Source organism: Trachypithecus francoisi, unplaced genomic scaffold (assembly GCF_009764315.1).
Source record: "Trachypithecus francoisi isolate TF-2019V2 unplaced genomic scaffold, Tfra_2.0 Lachesis_group16, whole genome shotgun sequence".
NCBI classification, from domain to species: Eukaryota; Metazoa; Chordata; class Mammalia; order Primates; family Cercopithecidae; genus Trachypithecus; species Trachypithecus francoisi.
Genome location: NW_022681461.1, coordinates 69969361 through 69983623, shown reverse-complemented (window position 1 = coordinate 69983623; position 14263 = coordinate 69969361). Strand labels below are relative to the sequence as shown.

The window sequence follows — 14263 nt, the reverse complement described above, 5'->3', positions numbered from 1 at the left end:
TAAGGGAAAGCCATTATAAGGCGACTATAGCTTCTCAAGAAAACAGAGTTGGTTGCTTGGTCCTTTAAGGCTGCTGCATCTCAAAACAGCCTGACAAAGGTAGGATAGAAAAATGGAAAAAGAAATGTATCTATCAACGTCCTTCTCTGTTCCTGTTTTCCATTGACAAAAGTCTTCCTGGTGGGTAGATTCCTGGTTTGACTCTACCAAGTATCATCCAGGTGAATGTGAAAAGGGTTTTACCACCCAGCCTGTGTATGAGGCCAGAGGCTCCATGGATCCCATCAAGGCTGGAGCTTCTGGGGCTCTAACTGCAGTGGGCCTGATGGAGGCCATTACCAAAACTAGTCCCTCACCCAGGAAAAGGTGAAAGCTGGGCTTTGTAACCATCAGGATAGTTTGAACCACCTGTGGTGCTATTCTGGCTAGCAAACAAGGCAAGTGGATGAGCTTCAGGAAGCACTTAACACCAAGTAGATATGGAATGTGCTTAAACTTGGTCAGTTTCCTCTGTGAAGGGAGAAGTCATTCGTTGCATTGCTGTTTTCTTTCTCAATTCCACCAAAACAAACTCTTGTTTCTTTCTTGCTTAGTCATATATCATCTCTTTCATAAAGCCTTTCGAAACAATTTCAGTCTTTCTTCCTCTTTTCTGTCTCAGTGCCTGAACTGGCCAATCAAGGATTTTATTTTGAATTTAAAAATTCTGAGAATCCAGGTTTGATTCTACCACCTCTCAGTCAAGTGAATCTGAGTAGACCATTCTTCCTTTCTTTACATCATGTCAATTTAATACTTTGTATAAGCTAGAGGAAATTATATTTGCTTGCAGTATCACCTAAAAAGATCATTAGGTTACCATATGTGATAATACTTTTAAAAACCATAACATTGTGTACATCATCATCATCATGATCATAATTCTATCTTTGTTTCCTGTGATTGAGACCTTGAGGCCGAGAATGACGCATCTTCTTTTATCTGTCCCCCAAATTTCTAGTGCAATGATAAGCCACTCAATGACAACTATTGGCCCAAACAAACTTGGAAAGGAAAAAAAAAATACAAATCCTTTGCTTCAAATTCTTTGTGGAACTCGGTTAGCCATAAATAAATAAATAAGCACATGTAAATAAATTACAAATCCAACTGTGTGCCTTGCCCTGAACTCTGTGTTTGACGTTAAAAACCAAGCCTCCCTCTTTTAAAATTGAAATATGAAACATTATGTTTGATTATTTTTTCCCTTTTAGATACAGAGCTGTGGTTGCAGAAATAATTTAATATACTGCACTGCATTTCCCCCGCAAGTGTGCCAATTCTGATTACATGTTTCCAGATGCCCTTGTTTGTTGTTGTTCTTTCACTAGTACCTGGCCAAGGAGCTGAACGGCTTATCTCTGTAGGTAGCTCTGGCCAGCAACACTCAGTCAATAGGTGCTCTACATACAAAGAGCACCCACAGGATCATTCACCCTGAGGTCAGCATTCTAGAGTCCTCTGGAGTCCCAAGCTCAGCACCTGTACTTTATGTTTAAGAGCCAAGAAATTGAGGAAGAAGTTGAACTGGCCAAGATAGTCCAGCAGGCAACAAGCCTAAAACAGATTTAATAAAAGATCTCATTCCTTTCCACCATGTTTTTGTGAGATATTTCATGGGAATTGCCACTTGGGATGTGCAAGCAGCCAGCCTGGAGCATGGCCAACCACAAGCTTAAGGCTTTCAAAGGCTAACTCCTGGTCTATAGGCAGAAAACCCCAAAGAGTGGAGACCGCTTCCAAAATTCTCCAGCCCATGAGCTTTTTGCAACAGTGTGAGAGTGGGCACTAGAAAGTATATTGTTTGAGTACAGAGATTTAAATTCTAATTGAAATGCAGCAATTTATTCACTATTACCTCGGACAAGTCTATTTTTCTCTGCAGGCCTCAGTATTCCCATCTCTAAAATGAGAGGCCTCAGGTATCTAAGGCATTTTTCAGTTACACTCTTTTGTAATATGCTCCGTGGAGGCAAACGGCTGTGTTATATGGCAAAAAACAGTGCTAAATTTTGAGCCACACATCCTGGGTTCCTATTGGCTGTAGTTTTTACTACCTTCTGGCTACATGATTTTACCCAAGTTTTCCCCTCCTTGAGCTTCAGTTTCTCCAAATATAAAACAAAGAAGGAACTGAGCAAACACGCCAGGCTCCATTTTGATATTCTGGCATCCTAGTTCACTGTACTCCTTTGTTTTGTATCGGACAGCAAGACTGTATCCTATACCCCATCAGCTGCCACATCTAGAGAAAAAGAAACCTGTGAAAACTTCCAAGGGGCAATCAGAGATGCTCTCTTTAAACCCTCTCACCTCAGAAAGACTCGAAGTTTGAACTTCTCTCCCATAATCCCTTTGCTCAGGAGAAAAGATTAAGGCATAGTCCTAGCAATAAGGATGCAGGAAAATGAGCTGCCTTGAGGTGAATCAAAATCTTCACCTACTTTTGGTTTTGCACTTACCTGTGTGTATTGGGGAGTGGTGGTAGGGTTAAGACTCAACCTTTACTTTCTGAGTTTTCCAATTATTAACTCTTGTCAGCTTTACACATGCAGTTAGTGTCCCAATTACATCTTGGGTTCCAGCCGAAACACAGTTGCTCTGGTTGCTCCCATTGCCTAGAAAACCTGTCTTCTCTTGCCCATTGCTCTTCAATAGCAGATAATCATGATCATACTATTACTGCTAATAATAATAACAATAATAAAACAACTCTCACTTACTAAGTGATAATAGTACAGTGTGATTTACATACATATCGCATCTCTCCTAAAGTTGGACTCCAAGTAAAGATTTTTTGGTATCTCTCACCTTGCCTAGGACAAGAAGAATGATAGGCACTCAAGAAATGATAGATTCAATTATCTCATTTAATCATCACATTGGATCAGAGGAAAATATGTCAAGAGATGCTCAGAATCTTCTCAAGGTCACACAGCTAATGTAAATGTCAGAGCTAAGATTCAAACAGAAGTCTGCAAGATCATAAATTTCATCAGGATCTGTACTGCAACAAAGTACTTGCATAAACTTCAAGCTTTTTTTTTTTAAATCTCTCAGGGAAGAAGGCATCAGGTTGTAATGAGAGCTGGACAAACTGGGAATAGCTAGTAAAAGCAACCTGGACATCTGTATTTTGGTAGAGAAGTTGGAGGGAGCAGTGTACATGGTAGCAGAAGAATTGCTGGTCAGATACCCTTTTCTCTTCCACTTGAAAGGCCTCTCTCTTTTAAGTACATATTGATTAGAGTCCAAATATCTCAATTCTATTCTTAGCCCAGCACCTTAATTACAATGGATTCTCAGTTAAGCCTGATGGTTCAGTTCCCCATCATCCTCCAACCCAAACCCCTTTTAACACAGAGATCAGAATAATGCCTCAGAATGGCTTTCTTTTTTAAATAAATGATGATCTATGAGAAAAATATATTAACAACATTATATTCATGGTAAATATTTTAACCTTAATGACCCAGAGTCATTTTTCTTGGCAGACAAAATTTCAATGCCTAACTTAAAAAATTGAGTTATATAATATTTATAGTTAATTAATAATATTGATAACAACAGCAACAACAACAATAATAATCAATTTTAAGCACTTGCTATGTAGCAGGCATTATGCTAAAATAATTATATGCATTATTTCATTAAATATAATCAACATCCTATAAAGTAATTACCATTATTATTTTTACTTTGTAAAACTTGGCCTTAAAGAAGTGAAGAAATTTACCCACAGCAGCTAGTGAGTGAAAGAATTTGCAGTCTTTCTGGCCCCAGAGTCTGAGTTCTTAATTATTAACATAAACTGATTGTCCTAGTGAGAAACAGGATGATACTTCAAGAGCTGTAAGATATAGATTTGGGACTCAGAGGGGTTAACTCCCAAAGGAAACAGACATAATATGAGTAGAATAAGAAAATGCACATGCGAGTGCCTTTGATTTTTTTAAAGGATTAGAAAAATTTAAGCAATTGCTCTGTATGTCATAGAATTTTACGTGAGGGACAAGGAGACCTTCATGACCACCAGCAGCCGACCTTAATACCTCTTTCACTTGAATATCACTTTATAGTTATCCGGCAAAGCTTATTCCACAGTACAGTTGCATAGCTTCTTGTGAAGTAGTTTAGTCAGACTTGGACACTGTAGTGCAGAATGCTTAAGTGTTTGGCTTCAGATCACAAAGTTAATACATGGAAGTGCCAGGTGTCAAATCTTTGTCATTCTGTTCCAGTTACAGGATTCTTTCTTACAGATAAAAAAGAGTTTGATGAATTTTAAGCATCTTGACAAAAAGTTCAGTTATTTGGTAGCATTGTCAAACTGGTTTTTAGAGACACTGGGGAAAAATCAGAGAGAGCAAAAATATGTTTTGGATAATTCATCAGAAATATTATAACAAGATTTAGGTCTTTCAGAAGGAACTACACACTATTAAATGCACCAAATCATGACCAGCAAATATGCAGGTTTTCTGGCTTTCAAGGGCTGAAATTAGGTAGCTTCTCCTGAACATGGGGAAAAGGATCCAGAATTTTCCTTCTTCACAAATACTCAGGAATGAAATCACAGAAGATTTGGAGGTCAAGGACTTCAATTAAAATCTTGCACAGTTTTCTCTACAAGATTGTGAGATCCATCACTAGATCCTTTTGGGATATTAAGGCTGAGTTATGAGTATGAATTTAAGCAATGGGAACCACCTTGTGTGTGTACATCTATGAAAATGTTCAATCCAAATGGAATCCAGATCACATGGGAGGAATATGTCTGAGAGGCAGCATTGTTACTTATACCACAAATCATTTTTTTCTTTCCATTTTATAAATTCCACTCCAGGATGAAACATTCAAGTTGTGGAAACATACAAGATCAGTTTCTCTTAGTGGCTATCATGGACATACTGAAGCAAGATGGGGACTGGCCTTGAGCTATCTTGCGGAAGCAAATTTGGGGTGTCAATTCCAGGCTTGTGTTTGAAACTTAGAATTTGGGGATGTCAGTTCCAGGCTTCTATGTAACTTAGATTTTTTTGTGTGTGTATGTTTTTTATTCTATCCTGGTGATGTTTTCCAGACTGAATGCACTATTGTGGTTTCTATAGAAAAAGAGGAAAACTGGAATAATAATACTCCATGGTGTTTGTAGTTTCCTGCTCCATGTGTGGAGTTAGAAAGTGAAGAGGAATGAACGTTAACATAGTGTGGGCTACTCCAGCAGAGCAGGGGCTTGGGGAAGGTCTTAGGAATGGCTTTGGGAGGGTAGGCCCTGAACTGTGTGTTGGTGAAGAGGTTAGGATAGTCAAAGCACCACACTTTGATTACTTTCTCTGCTTATCTCAAAGTCTGACTCCCTGCTATTCCTCAAATATGACAGGCATCCTCCTGCCTCAGGATCCTTGCACTAGCTGTGATCTCTACTCAGAATACTCTTCTTCAAAACTGACTCCCATAACACCTACAATGCTTGTTCAAATCCCATTTTTTTTCAGTGAGGCTCACTCTGATCACCCTATTTCAAACTGCAACTTGCATCCTCCCTAAATCCTTGTTTTCCCCATACTTACTACTTTCTAACAAACTTGTGTATTTATTTAAATTTGTTTTTAGTTCCCTTTTAGAAGGTATACTCTGAAAAAGAGAGGATTTCCATCTACTTTGTTCACTGATAAATCCCAAGCACACAGAATAGGACTAGCATAGGATATAGGCACTCAGATATTTTTTAAATAAGTGGTTAATATTTTTCATATTGTTTCCTTTAATTACCCTTTTATCACATTATGATGTAAAGCCTGTCCATATACTTCCTTTTAAAGTTATTTCTTTCTGCTGGGTGTGATGGTTCATGTCTGTAATCCTAGCAATTTGGGAGGCTGAGGTGGGCCTATTACTTGGAGATCAGGAGTTCAAGACCAGTCTGCCAACATAGCAAAACCCTGTCTCTACAGAAAAATACAAAAAAGTAGCCAGGCCTGGTGGCACATGCCTGTAATTCCAGCTATTCTGGTGGCTGAGACAGGAGAATTACTTGAACCCGGAAGGCGGAGGTTGCAGTGAGACAAGATCACGCCACTGCACCTCAGCCTGGACTACAGAGTGAGACCCTGTCTCAAAATAAAATAAAATAAAATAAAATAAAATAAAATAAAATGAAGTTATTTTTTTCAAAAGATACCAATTTAGTAAACATGCTCAAGGGATACAACTGTACCTACGTCCAAGTCATTTTAGTTTTACAAATACATAATTAGTCAAATCAAAAAAGGTGTGTCTGACAGATGAATGAATGTTAAGTCAATGCTAAATAACCTTTAAGGGGAAAGGGTGAGGAGGCAGAGGTGCTTGTATATATCATCTTCCAGGAGCCAGGCATTGGCAAACACCACTATTACAAATAAAAGCTTGAGATTCTGAAAACTTAAGTGACTTATGGAGGTTACACAGCTAACAAAAAGAAGCGGTATGATTTAGATTCATTATTCCCAACTCCAAATCCTATGATTTACTGCGACATAGTGTACTATCTTCAAACTGTAAATTCTTCAGAAATGGTTATTGTAGACAATTTACATGTTGGATGCAGTGATGTGCCATGCAGATACCTCCATGCGGATACCTGGGAAAAGGGAGTCCTTTTCCCAGATGTTGGGATTGCTGTTCACTCTCAGCTCTCCAGCTACCAACTGCCCTCTACTGCAGGGAGCCTCCTCACCCTAGGTCACACCCCTTCCCAGGGCCAGCCCGTATCCAGTATTCTTCAATGTGGGGTACAAAAACATGGCCCTCTTGCCTCATGTGGAACAACTCTGAAGGCCATCCCAGCTCCAGAGCTTCTGGTGGGACTCATGGAAGCCTCTGTTGTGACTTCATGAGACCCAACTCCTCCCTTTGCCCAGCCCTAGTGCCTCCACACTCCCAAAGGTGTATCTCCCAAAAGCACCCCTTGATGAACTTCTGACACACAAATCTCAGCCTTGGAGTCTGTTTACAGGGAGCCTGATCAATGTCAATATGTTAGGTGGTATTGTTGAGTTCAGAGATTAGTGAACTCAACAATACCAGTAGCATATTCCTTAGATAAGGTCCCAGACCATGTGCAGTGTTGGGAACTCCTAGTGTCACAAAATTTGAGGCACTCTCTCCTAAATTCCAGAAGCACTTTGGCAAAAACAACTATGATACACAATTTCACCCTTTTGAGATCACCTGTTAATTTGACTACCTTGGTAGTACATCACCAATTTGACAGTTGTCTTTGTCTATGCTCACATTGTGATAAAGAAATACCTGAGACTGGGTAATTTATAAAGCAAAGAGGTTTAATTGGCTCATGATTCTGCAGGCTGTACAGGAAGCTTAGCAGCCTGCTTTAGGGGAGGCCTCAGGAAGCTTCCAATCATGGCAGCAGGCAAAGAGGGAGCAGGCATTTTACACGGCAGAAGCAGGAGCATGAAAGCGAAGGGAGAGATGCACACTTTTAAACAACCAGAACTCACGAGAACTCACTCATTACCATGAGAACAGCACCAAGGGAATGGTGCTAACCCATTCATAAGAAATCTACTCCCAAGATCCAATCACCTCCCATCAGGTCCCACCTCCAACATTGGGGATTACAATTCAACAGGAGACTTGGTAGGGGGCAGGAGGGGAGGTGGACACAGATCCAAACCACATCAGCAGTCATCACAGCCAGCAGGTAACTTACTCTGAAAGCTCCTACATTCAATAAATAAGACCATCTGTGAGCTGGGAATTATGCTGCATTAAAAGAAAGTCAAAGGTGCATAAATCTAGTTCTATCCTCAAGTAGCTCTTAGTTTAGAAAATAATTCTCTAACTTTTGTTCACCAGAACCACCCAACAAGCTTGTTAAAAATTATCATGCTTTGTCTTGGAATCAGAACTAATAATGATTTCTGCAGGGTTCTAATATTAATATTGTGACACAAGTGATTCATGAACCACTTGTGGAGAAATTCAAATCCCAAAGATGACATAAAACATACATTGCTAGTTCTAACCATACTAAACACCAGATACTGTGCTAGAATCTGTGAAGAATTTTAAAGAGCACATGGAATGTAGTCCATATCCATGGACTATAGTCCAAAGTACATAAAGACATATAATCTACTAGGAGTGATAATATTTCAATAAATCTATATATGTTTAATTTTAAAAATTACATATTAGGTAACATGCTAGCCTCTAAGGCAGCACCAAGGTGAAAATACATGGTTCTCCTCCTCAAAAAGTTCCATTAGTGCTAGATAAGAGTAATTAATTTCTGCCTTCACTCATATACCTATTTGTTGCATCAATTAATTCATTTCTTTATGCATTCAATAAATATTTACAAAATAGCTGCTAAGTGAAATGTGCTATCATCATGGCAGGAAAATACGTGGTGAGCACCTACAGAAAAGTACCAATATCACCAATATCGTACTATGAGAGGGTTAACACCTTAGCTTGCATACGTTTTTCAATATCTAAGTCTTGGATAATTCAAATGCTGCCTATGGCAATGAAATGCAGTCATCTTAAGGTAGTAATCACTGTTAATATATGTGTAATTGGATGACCCTAATTCACTTTAGCTTAAAAAATCTGTGGGCGGGAATCGGTGGTAAGAGTTTTCTTTGGTTTGGCTGATTCAAATGAACCATTTTTGAATTTGGAGAATTTCGTAATCACTAGCCTGACTGGCCCACACTAGCAGTTTTCTGGATTTCTAGGAAAATCTCTGGTATGCGTCATAGTGAAGAAGTATTCCAACAAAGAAAGGGGATAAATGAAGAATCATAATCATTTAGAAAGAATTCACTGAGAAATAGAGATCTGCGTGGTGTAACTGAGAATTGCACAATGCAGTTGCAGGGCATGCGGGATGCATGACAGGTGGGGCTGCCTGCTCTTCTCCCTCGCCCTCCTGAGGCATCAGGGTGAATCAATCTGAGATCTCATTTCTATAGAGCACAGTTGGATCACAAACTGAAAACATACCACAGACATCCACTACCAGTTAATTAGAATTGGCATAAAATATGTTATCTAGTTTCCATTCCTACTGCTGCTTTTTGGATTTAAGAGTGTGGAGACTGGCCGGGCACGGTGGCTCACGTCTATAGTCCCAGCACTTTGGGAGGCCAAGGTGGGTGGATCACTTGAGGTCAGGAATTCAAGACCAGCCTGACCACAGCGGTGAAACCCCGTCTCTACCAAACACAAAGAGTTAGCTGGGCCTGGTGGCGAGCACCTGTATTCCCAGCTACTTGGGAGGCTGAGACAGGAGAATCACTTGAACCCAGGAGACAGAGGTTCCAGTGAGCTGAGATCGTGCTATTGCACTCCAGCCTAGGCAACAAGAGTAAAATTATGTCTTTAAAAAAAAAATGTGTAGAGATTTTGAATTTAGGTCGAGTTCTACGAACCGGATATTTCCAGATATTTTCAACTGACTTAGTTTCTCTTGATATCAGCTCATTAGTCTTTCTGGTAGATTACCTATCTAACTAATGCCTCTCTTTGTTTATGAAGATTGGGGCAGAAAATAGGTGACTCAGCATTGAGAAAAGAAAGCGGGCAAAGGCCAACCTGCTCATGAATAACAGGGCTTTGTTTGACATGATCCCTGACTTCCTCACTTCTGTGCCTTCTCTCCACTGGATGCACCTGCCCACCTGCAATCTACCTTTTGGACATTTTGAACTCCTATCATTTTCCTGAACTTCTATTATTTTCCTTTCACTTTATCACTTATATGCTATAATAAATGCTGTTTTCTTTGTCTGAATAAACACCTCTTTTTCGCCCCTTGCCAAATTCAGGACTACTTATCGCTTGACTACACAATGTACTGAAATTCATTCTTTAGCTTTCATGACCTGTCCTCTGATATTCTCGTTAGTGGCATCCATCTGGGTCATACCACACATACCACATCCTTCCACCACTCCCTGTGGTACCCTTATCTCGGCAAGAGCCTTTGACTGTATCTCTTTTGTAACACACATTTTATGTAACAAAATTACATGTTAGATTTTCATAAAGCAGAGAATAATTTAAAAGCAACTTATAAAAAACAGTGAAGGTTTGGTTATACATTTATCCCATTACCATTTACTAAGTCACTTCTCTATGCCATGAAATGGAAAAATTAAGAAGAAAACAGCACTGCTTCTCCTGTCAAAGTGTTTACAGCCTAGTAATAGAGACAGACTCAAAATATTTGACTTTAAAATAATGAGGAATTGGGTACTAATCATTTGTTCATATTAATGGAGTACCTGCAGACTTCATCTTTTCAGGCTGCTATGACAAAATATTAATAGCTTAAACTGGATAATTAATAATCGACAGATTTTGTTGCTTGTATTTCTGGAGGCTGGGAAGACCAAGGTCAAGGCACTAACAGATTCAGTGTCTGGTGAGGGCCTGTTCCCCAGATGGCACTTTCTGATCCTTACATGGTGGAAGGGGCAAGACACCTTTCTTTCACCTTTTTTATAAAGGCACTAATCCCATTCATGAGGGCAGAGCCCTAAGGACTTAATAACTTCCCAAAAGGCCTCCCCTCTTAATGTTATTATATCATGTTGGGTACTAGGTTCCAACAAACGAATTTTGCAGTGTGAGGGACGGGAGCACAAACATTCAGACCATAGCAACTACTATTTGCCAGGCACTGTTCTAGGCAGTGGGGTGTACAGGTAAACAAAGCCAAGCCTCATACTCAGTGAGCTTCTATTACAGAGCTTTCAGTGGGAGATCTGAAAAGCCATGAAGTTTACAGGAGGAAAAGCCTTATTCTGCCTAGTGTGGGAGTTTAGATCTGGCTTTTATGAGGAGATGACATGTTCACTGGGCCCAGTGGAGCAAATGCAGTACTAACTTCTAAGGGTGAAGGAACGCTCACTTAACTATGGAGCATCTAATGCATGATGAATGTGGTTGTAGGAGCAGAGTTCCTGGCATGAAGTAGGTACTTGATAAATGTATCATATTGGGATAAATAACCCAAATCCAAAAATGAGTACTCATTTGAGAGTCCCTTCCCTCAAGAATCATGCAGTCCAGTGGAGAAATTCATTCACTCTCATTCACTCATAACAATATGACAAATGAAAGGAGAAGCCAAGAGTGGACAGAATGGAAACTCTAAAACATACATTCCTCTCCTATCACCATCCTCTCAAACATCCGCTAGTCCCTCTGTTTCCTCCTCTGAAAACTTACATTCTTCTTGGGAGTTCTGGGTTCTCTGGTGTATGTTTCTTTTGCTGGGTGCTTCACCTTGGCTTCCTCCCAAATGCCTCCAGCAAATGTTTATTTTTATAAATGTTGTATACACAGGGCAGAAGATAGAGAAAGGGGTGAGCCAGAGTCATTTACGAAAGCACTTTGGCGCTCTGCTCTGGAAATCATTTCCGCAGGAGGCTACCCTGGACAGAGTGCACTTACTCTCAGACCTCCCATCCCCACTTCCAAGCAGAAGTCGATGCAATTTTTATTTACAGTCAGAAGCTCCATGAAATTCTGAGCCAAAAGGCTTCTTTCCTGAAAAGCTGGTAGTGACCTCCAACATTCAGCTATCACCTTTAACAGGAACTCTATGCTGTTTGCACCAAACAAATAACCAGGTACCTGGGTCAGAAGCAGAATTAAGGACCTAATTTGTCTCCATCCATGGACATTTAATCGACACCTACTTGTGCAAATCCTATCACAGCCACTGAGAACACAAGACATAGGATCCTAAAAGAGCAGGAAGAGGCTGTCTTTTATTGATGACATATCATATATTGTGATGATTTACATACATAAAAAAGATATTATCATCCCACTTTACAGATTGGGGAAAGGAGGAAAGAAGGAAGGGAAGGGAAGAGGAGGGAAGGGAAGGGAAGGGAAGGGCAGGGAAGGGAAGGGCAGGGAAGGGAAGGGAAGGGAAGGGAAGGGAAGGGAAGGGAAGGGAAGGGAAGGGAAAGGAGTAAGGGAGAGAGAAATGGAAGGAGGGAGGGAGGAACAGAGGGAGGGAGGATTTGAAGTTCTGTAACTTGTATAAAACCCACAGCTCATGAATAAGCCTTCTACTCATTTTCTCTTCATCACTCTTCAATCACACTTTCACTTCCACCTCTCCACCAAAATTGTTGTTATCAAGGTTATTATATATAAGCCTAATTATTATAATAATGATTGACACCCACATTGCTAAACACAAAAGTCAAATATCAATTCTCATCTTGGTTCACTGATTAACAACATATAATACAGTTGACTGCCTCCTTGTCCTTGAAACTCTTTCTTCACTTGGCATCTGAGACATCTTACATGATCTCTTGGTTTTCCTGGTGCTTCACTACCAGCACTTTCTCAGTCTCTTTAGCTGGCTTCTGCTTGTCAACATCATCTTCTGCTATTGAAGTATCTCAGAACTCAGCCCTTGGACACATTGTTTGCTTTATATACATTCACTTTCTTGGTGACCTCTTTCCGTTTCATGCTTCAAATCCCACCCGCATACCAATAGCTCTAATTTCCTCTATTCTGTACCACTTCTCTAAACTTCAGCTTGATATATACAACAGCGTACTTGCTATCTCTCCTTGGGTGTCTCAAACTTATCAGTTTCAAAATTAAATTCCCATTTTTCTCCACAAAACCTACTCCTCTGATAGACTCCCCAGTCTCAGTTCATGGCAACTTCATCTTTCCTGTTGCTCAGAACAAAAAGCCTCTTTTGGTTACACCCCACACCCAATCTGATGGCAAACTGGTTTGTGTTACCCCCAGAATACATCCTGGATCCAGCAATTTCTCACCATCTGCCCTGTGACCAGCCTGCTGCAACTCTCAGTCTTCTCTTATCCAGATTACTTCTTGGAGGCTCTTCCTTTGTATTTGCCCCATGCAGCCTGGTCTTAACTCAGTCACCAGTGTGATCCTAAAAAACCTGTTAGACTTGTGGTTCCTGAACTCACAGCTTTCCAAATGTCTCTCATTTTATTCAGAGTAAAATCCAAAGACCTTAAAACAACTGAAAGGACCATACTCCCTGTTCCCTCCCTGAACTCATCATTTATACCCCACCCCCATCCCAGCCACTCTGCTCTGGCCACACTAGCCTGCCTGCTGTCCCCTCTCTCTGAAATTCTGTCTCCCAGAAACCTACACAGCTGATTTTCACATCTGCTTCAGGTCTTCACTCCGATGAGACTTTCTCAGCAAAGACATACCTGACCACTTTTCTTAAAATTAAAATCCTATCCCAACATTTATTTTGTTTCCCTCTCTTGTTCTATTTTTCTCCATAGAAATACCTCCATCATGTATTCTATATATCTTATTTGTTTTGTGTATTTTATCTCATTTCCCACACTAGGAAGTAAGCTCCTAAGGGCAATACTGGTCCTCTCCACTGATATATATGTAACTAATCTAATAATACATAAATAATAAATATTAATTGACAGTGAATAATTGTGAGACATATATCTCACAGCACTTTAGAGAAGCATATGTCATGTATGGGAACTTCAATTGATAAATATTAAGTAAATAAATCCAAAGAAGAAAGAAAAAGAGAGGCATCACTGAGGCTTTTCATAAGCAAGGAAGACTTTGTGGAGAAGAAAATAAAAATAATTTTTGAGTACTTACTGTGTGCCAGATACTATGCTAAGTGCCTTACAGCTATTATCTCATTAAACTCTCTTAATGACTCTGTGAAATAAGTTCATAAAATCACTGTGTCCATTTTACAGATTAGAAAACTGTTGTGTCAAAAGGCTAACCCACTTTCTCAAAATCTGTGCAACAATTTGTATAAGATGCCAGGAGCCAGACCTTTAACTCTCTGGTTGCCAACCATGGGGTACCATTTTAGAAATCTTCTTAGAGATGAAACTATCCTACTTGAATTAAAGAGAGAAAAAAATCAAAAAGAGTTACATTTGAAAAGAACAACTGTTTATTAATTTATTTATTTATTTATTCAATAACTGTTATTATTAGCTCCTTAAAGCAATTCCATTATACTGTGCGCTGTACCCATCAGATGGAAAAATGAATGAAACATTGCCTGCTCTCAGTGAGCTTACAATCTAGCACAGCCTAGTTAGTGTAAAATTATTAGTATTTTATTTATTTTTTATTATTATTATTTTTTTTTTCTGAAACAGAGTTTCGCCCTTGTTGCCTAGGCTGG

General features: G+C 39.6%; 1 protein-coding gene across 1 annotated transcript in view; it reads right to left on the bottom strand.

Annotated features, from left to right (window-relative positions):
* Positions 1-12457, bottom strand: part of LOC117099379 (putative uncharacterized protein encoded by LINC00474) — a 41250-nt gene extending 28793 nt beyond the window's left edge. Inside the window, exon 1 of the mRNA XM_033238758.1 lies at positions 12388-12457. Coding sequence (XP_033094649.1) covers positions 12388-12389 — 2 coding nt within the window. The 5' untranslated portion in view covers positions 12390-12457. The remainder of the gene's footprint in view (positions 1-12387) is intronic.
* Between the last annotated feature and the right edge of the window lie 1806 nt (positions 12458-14263).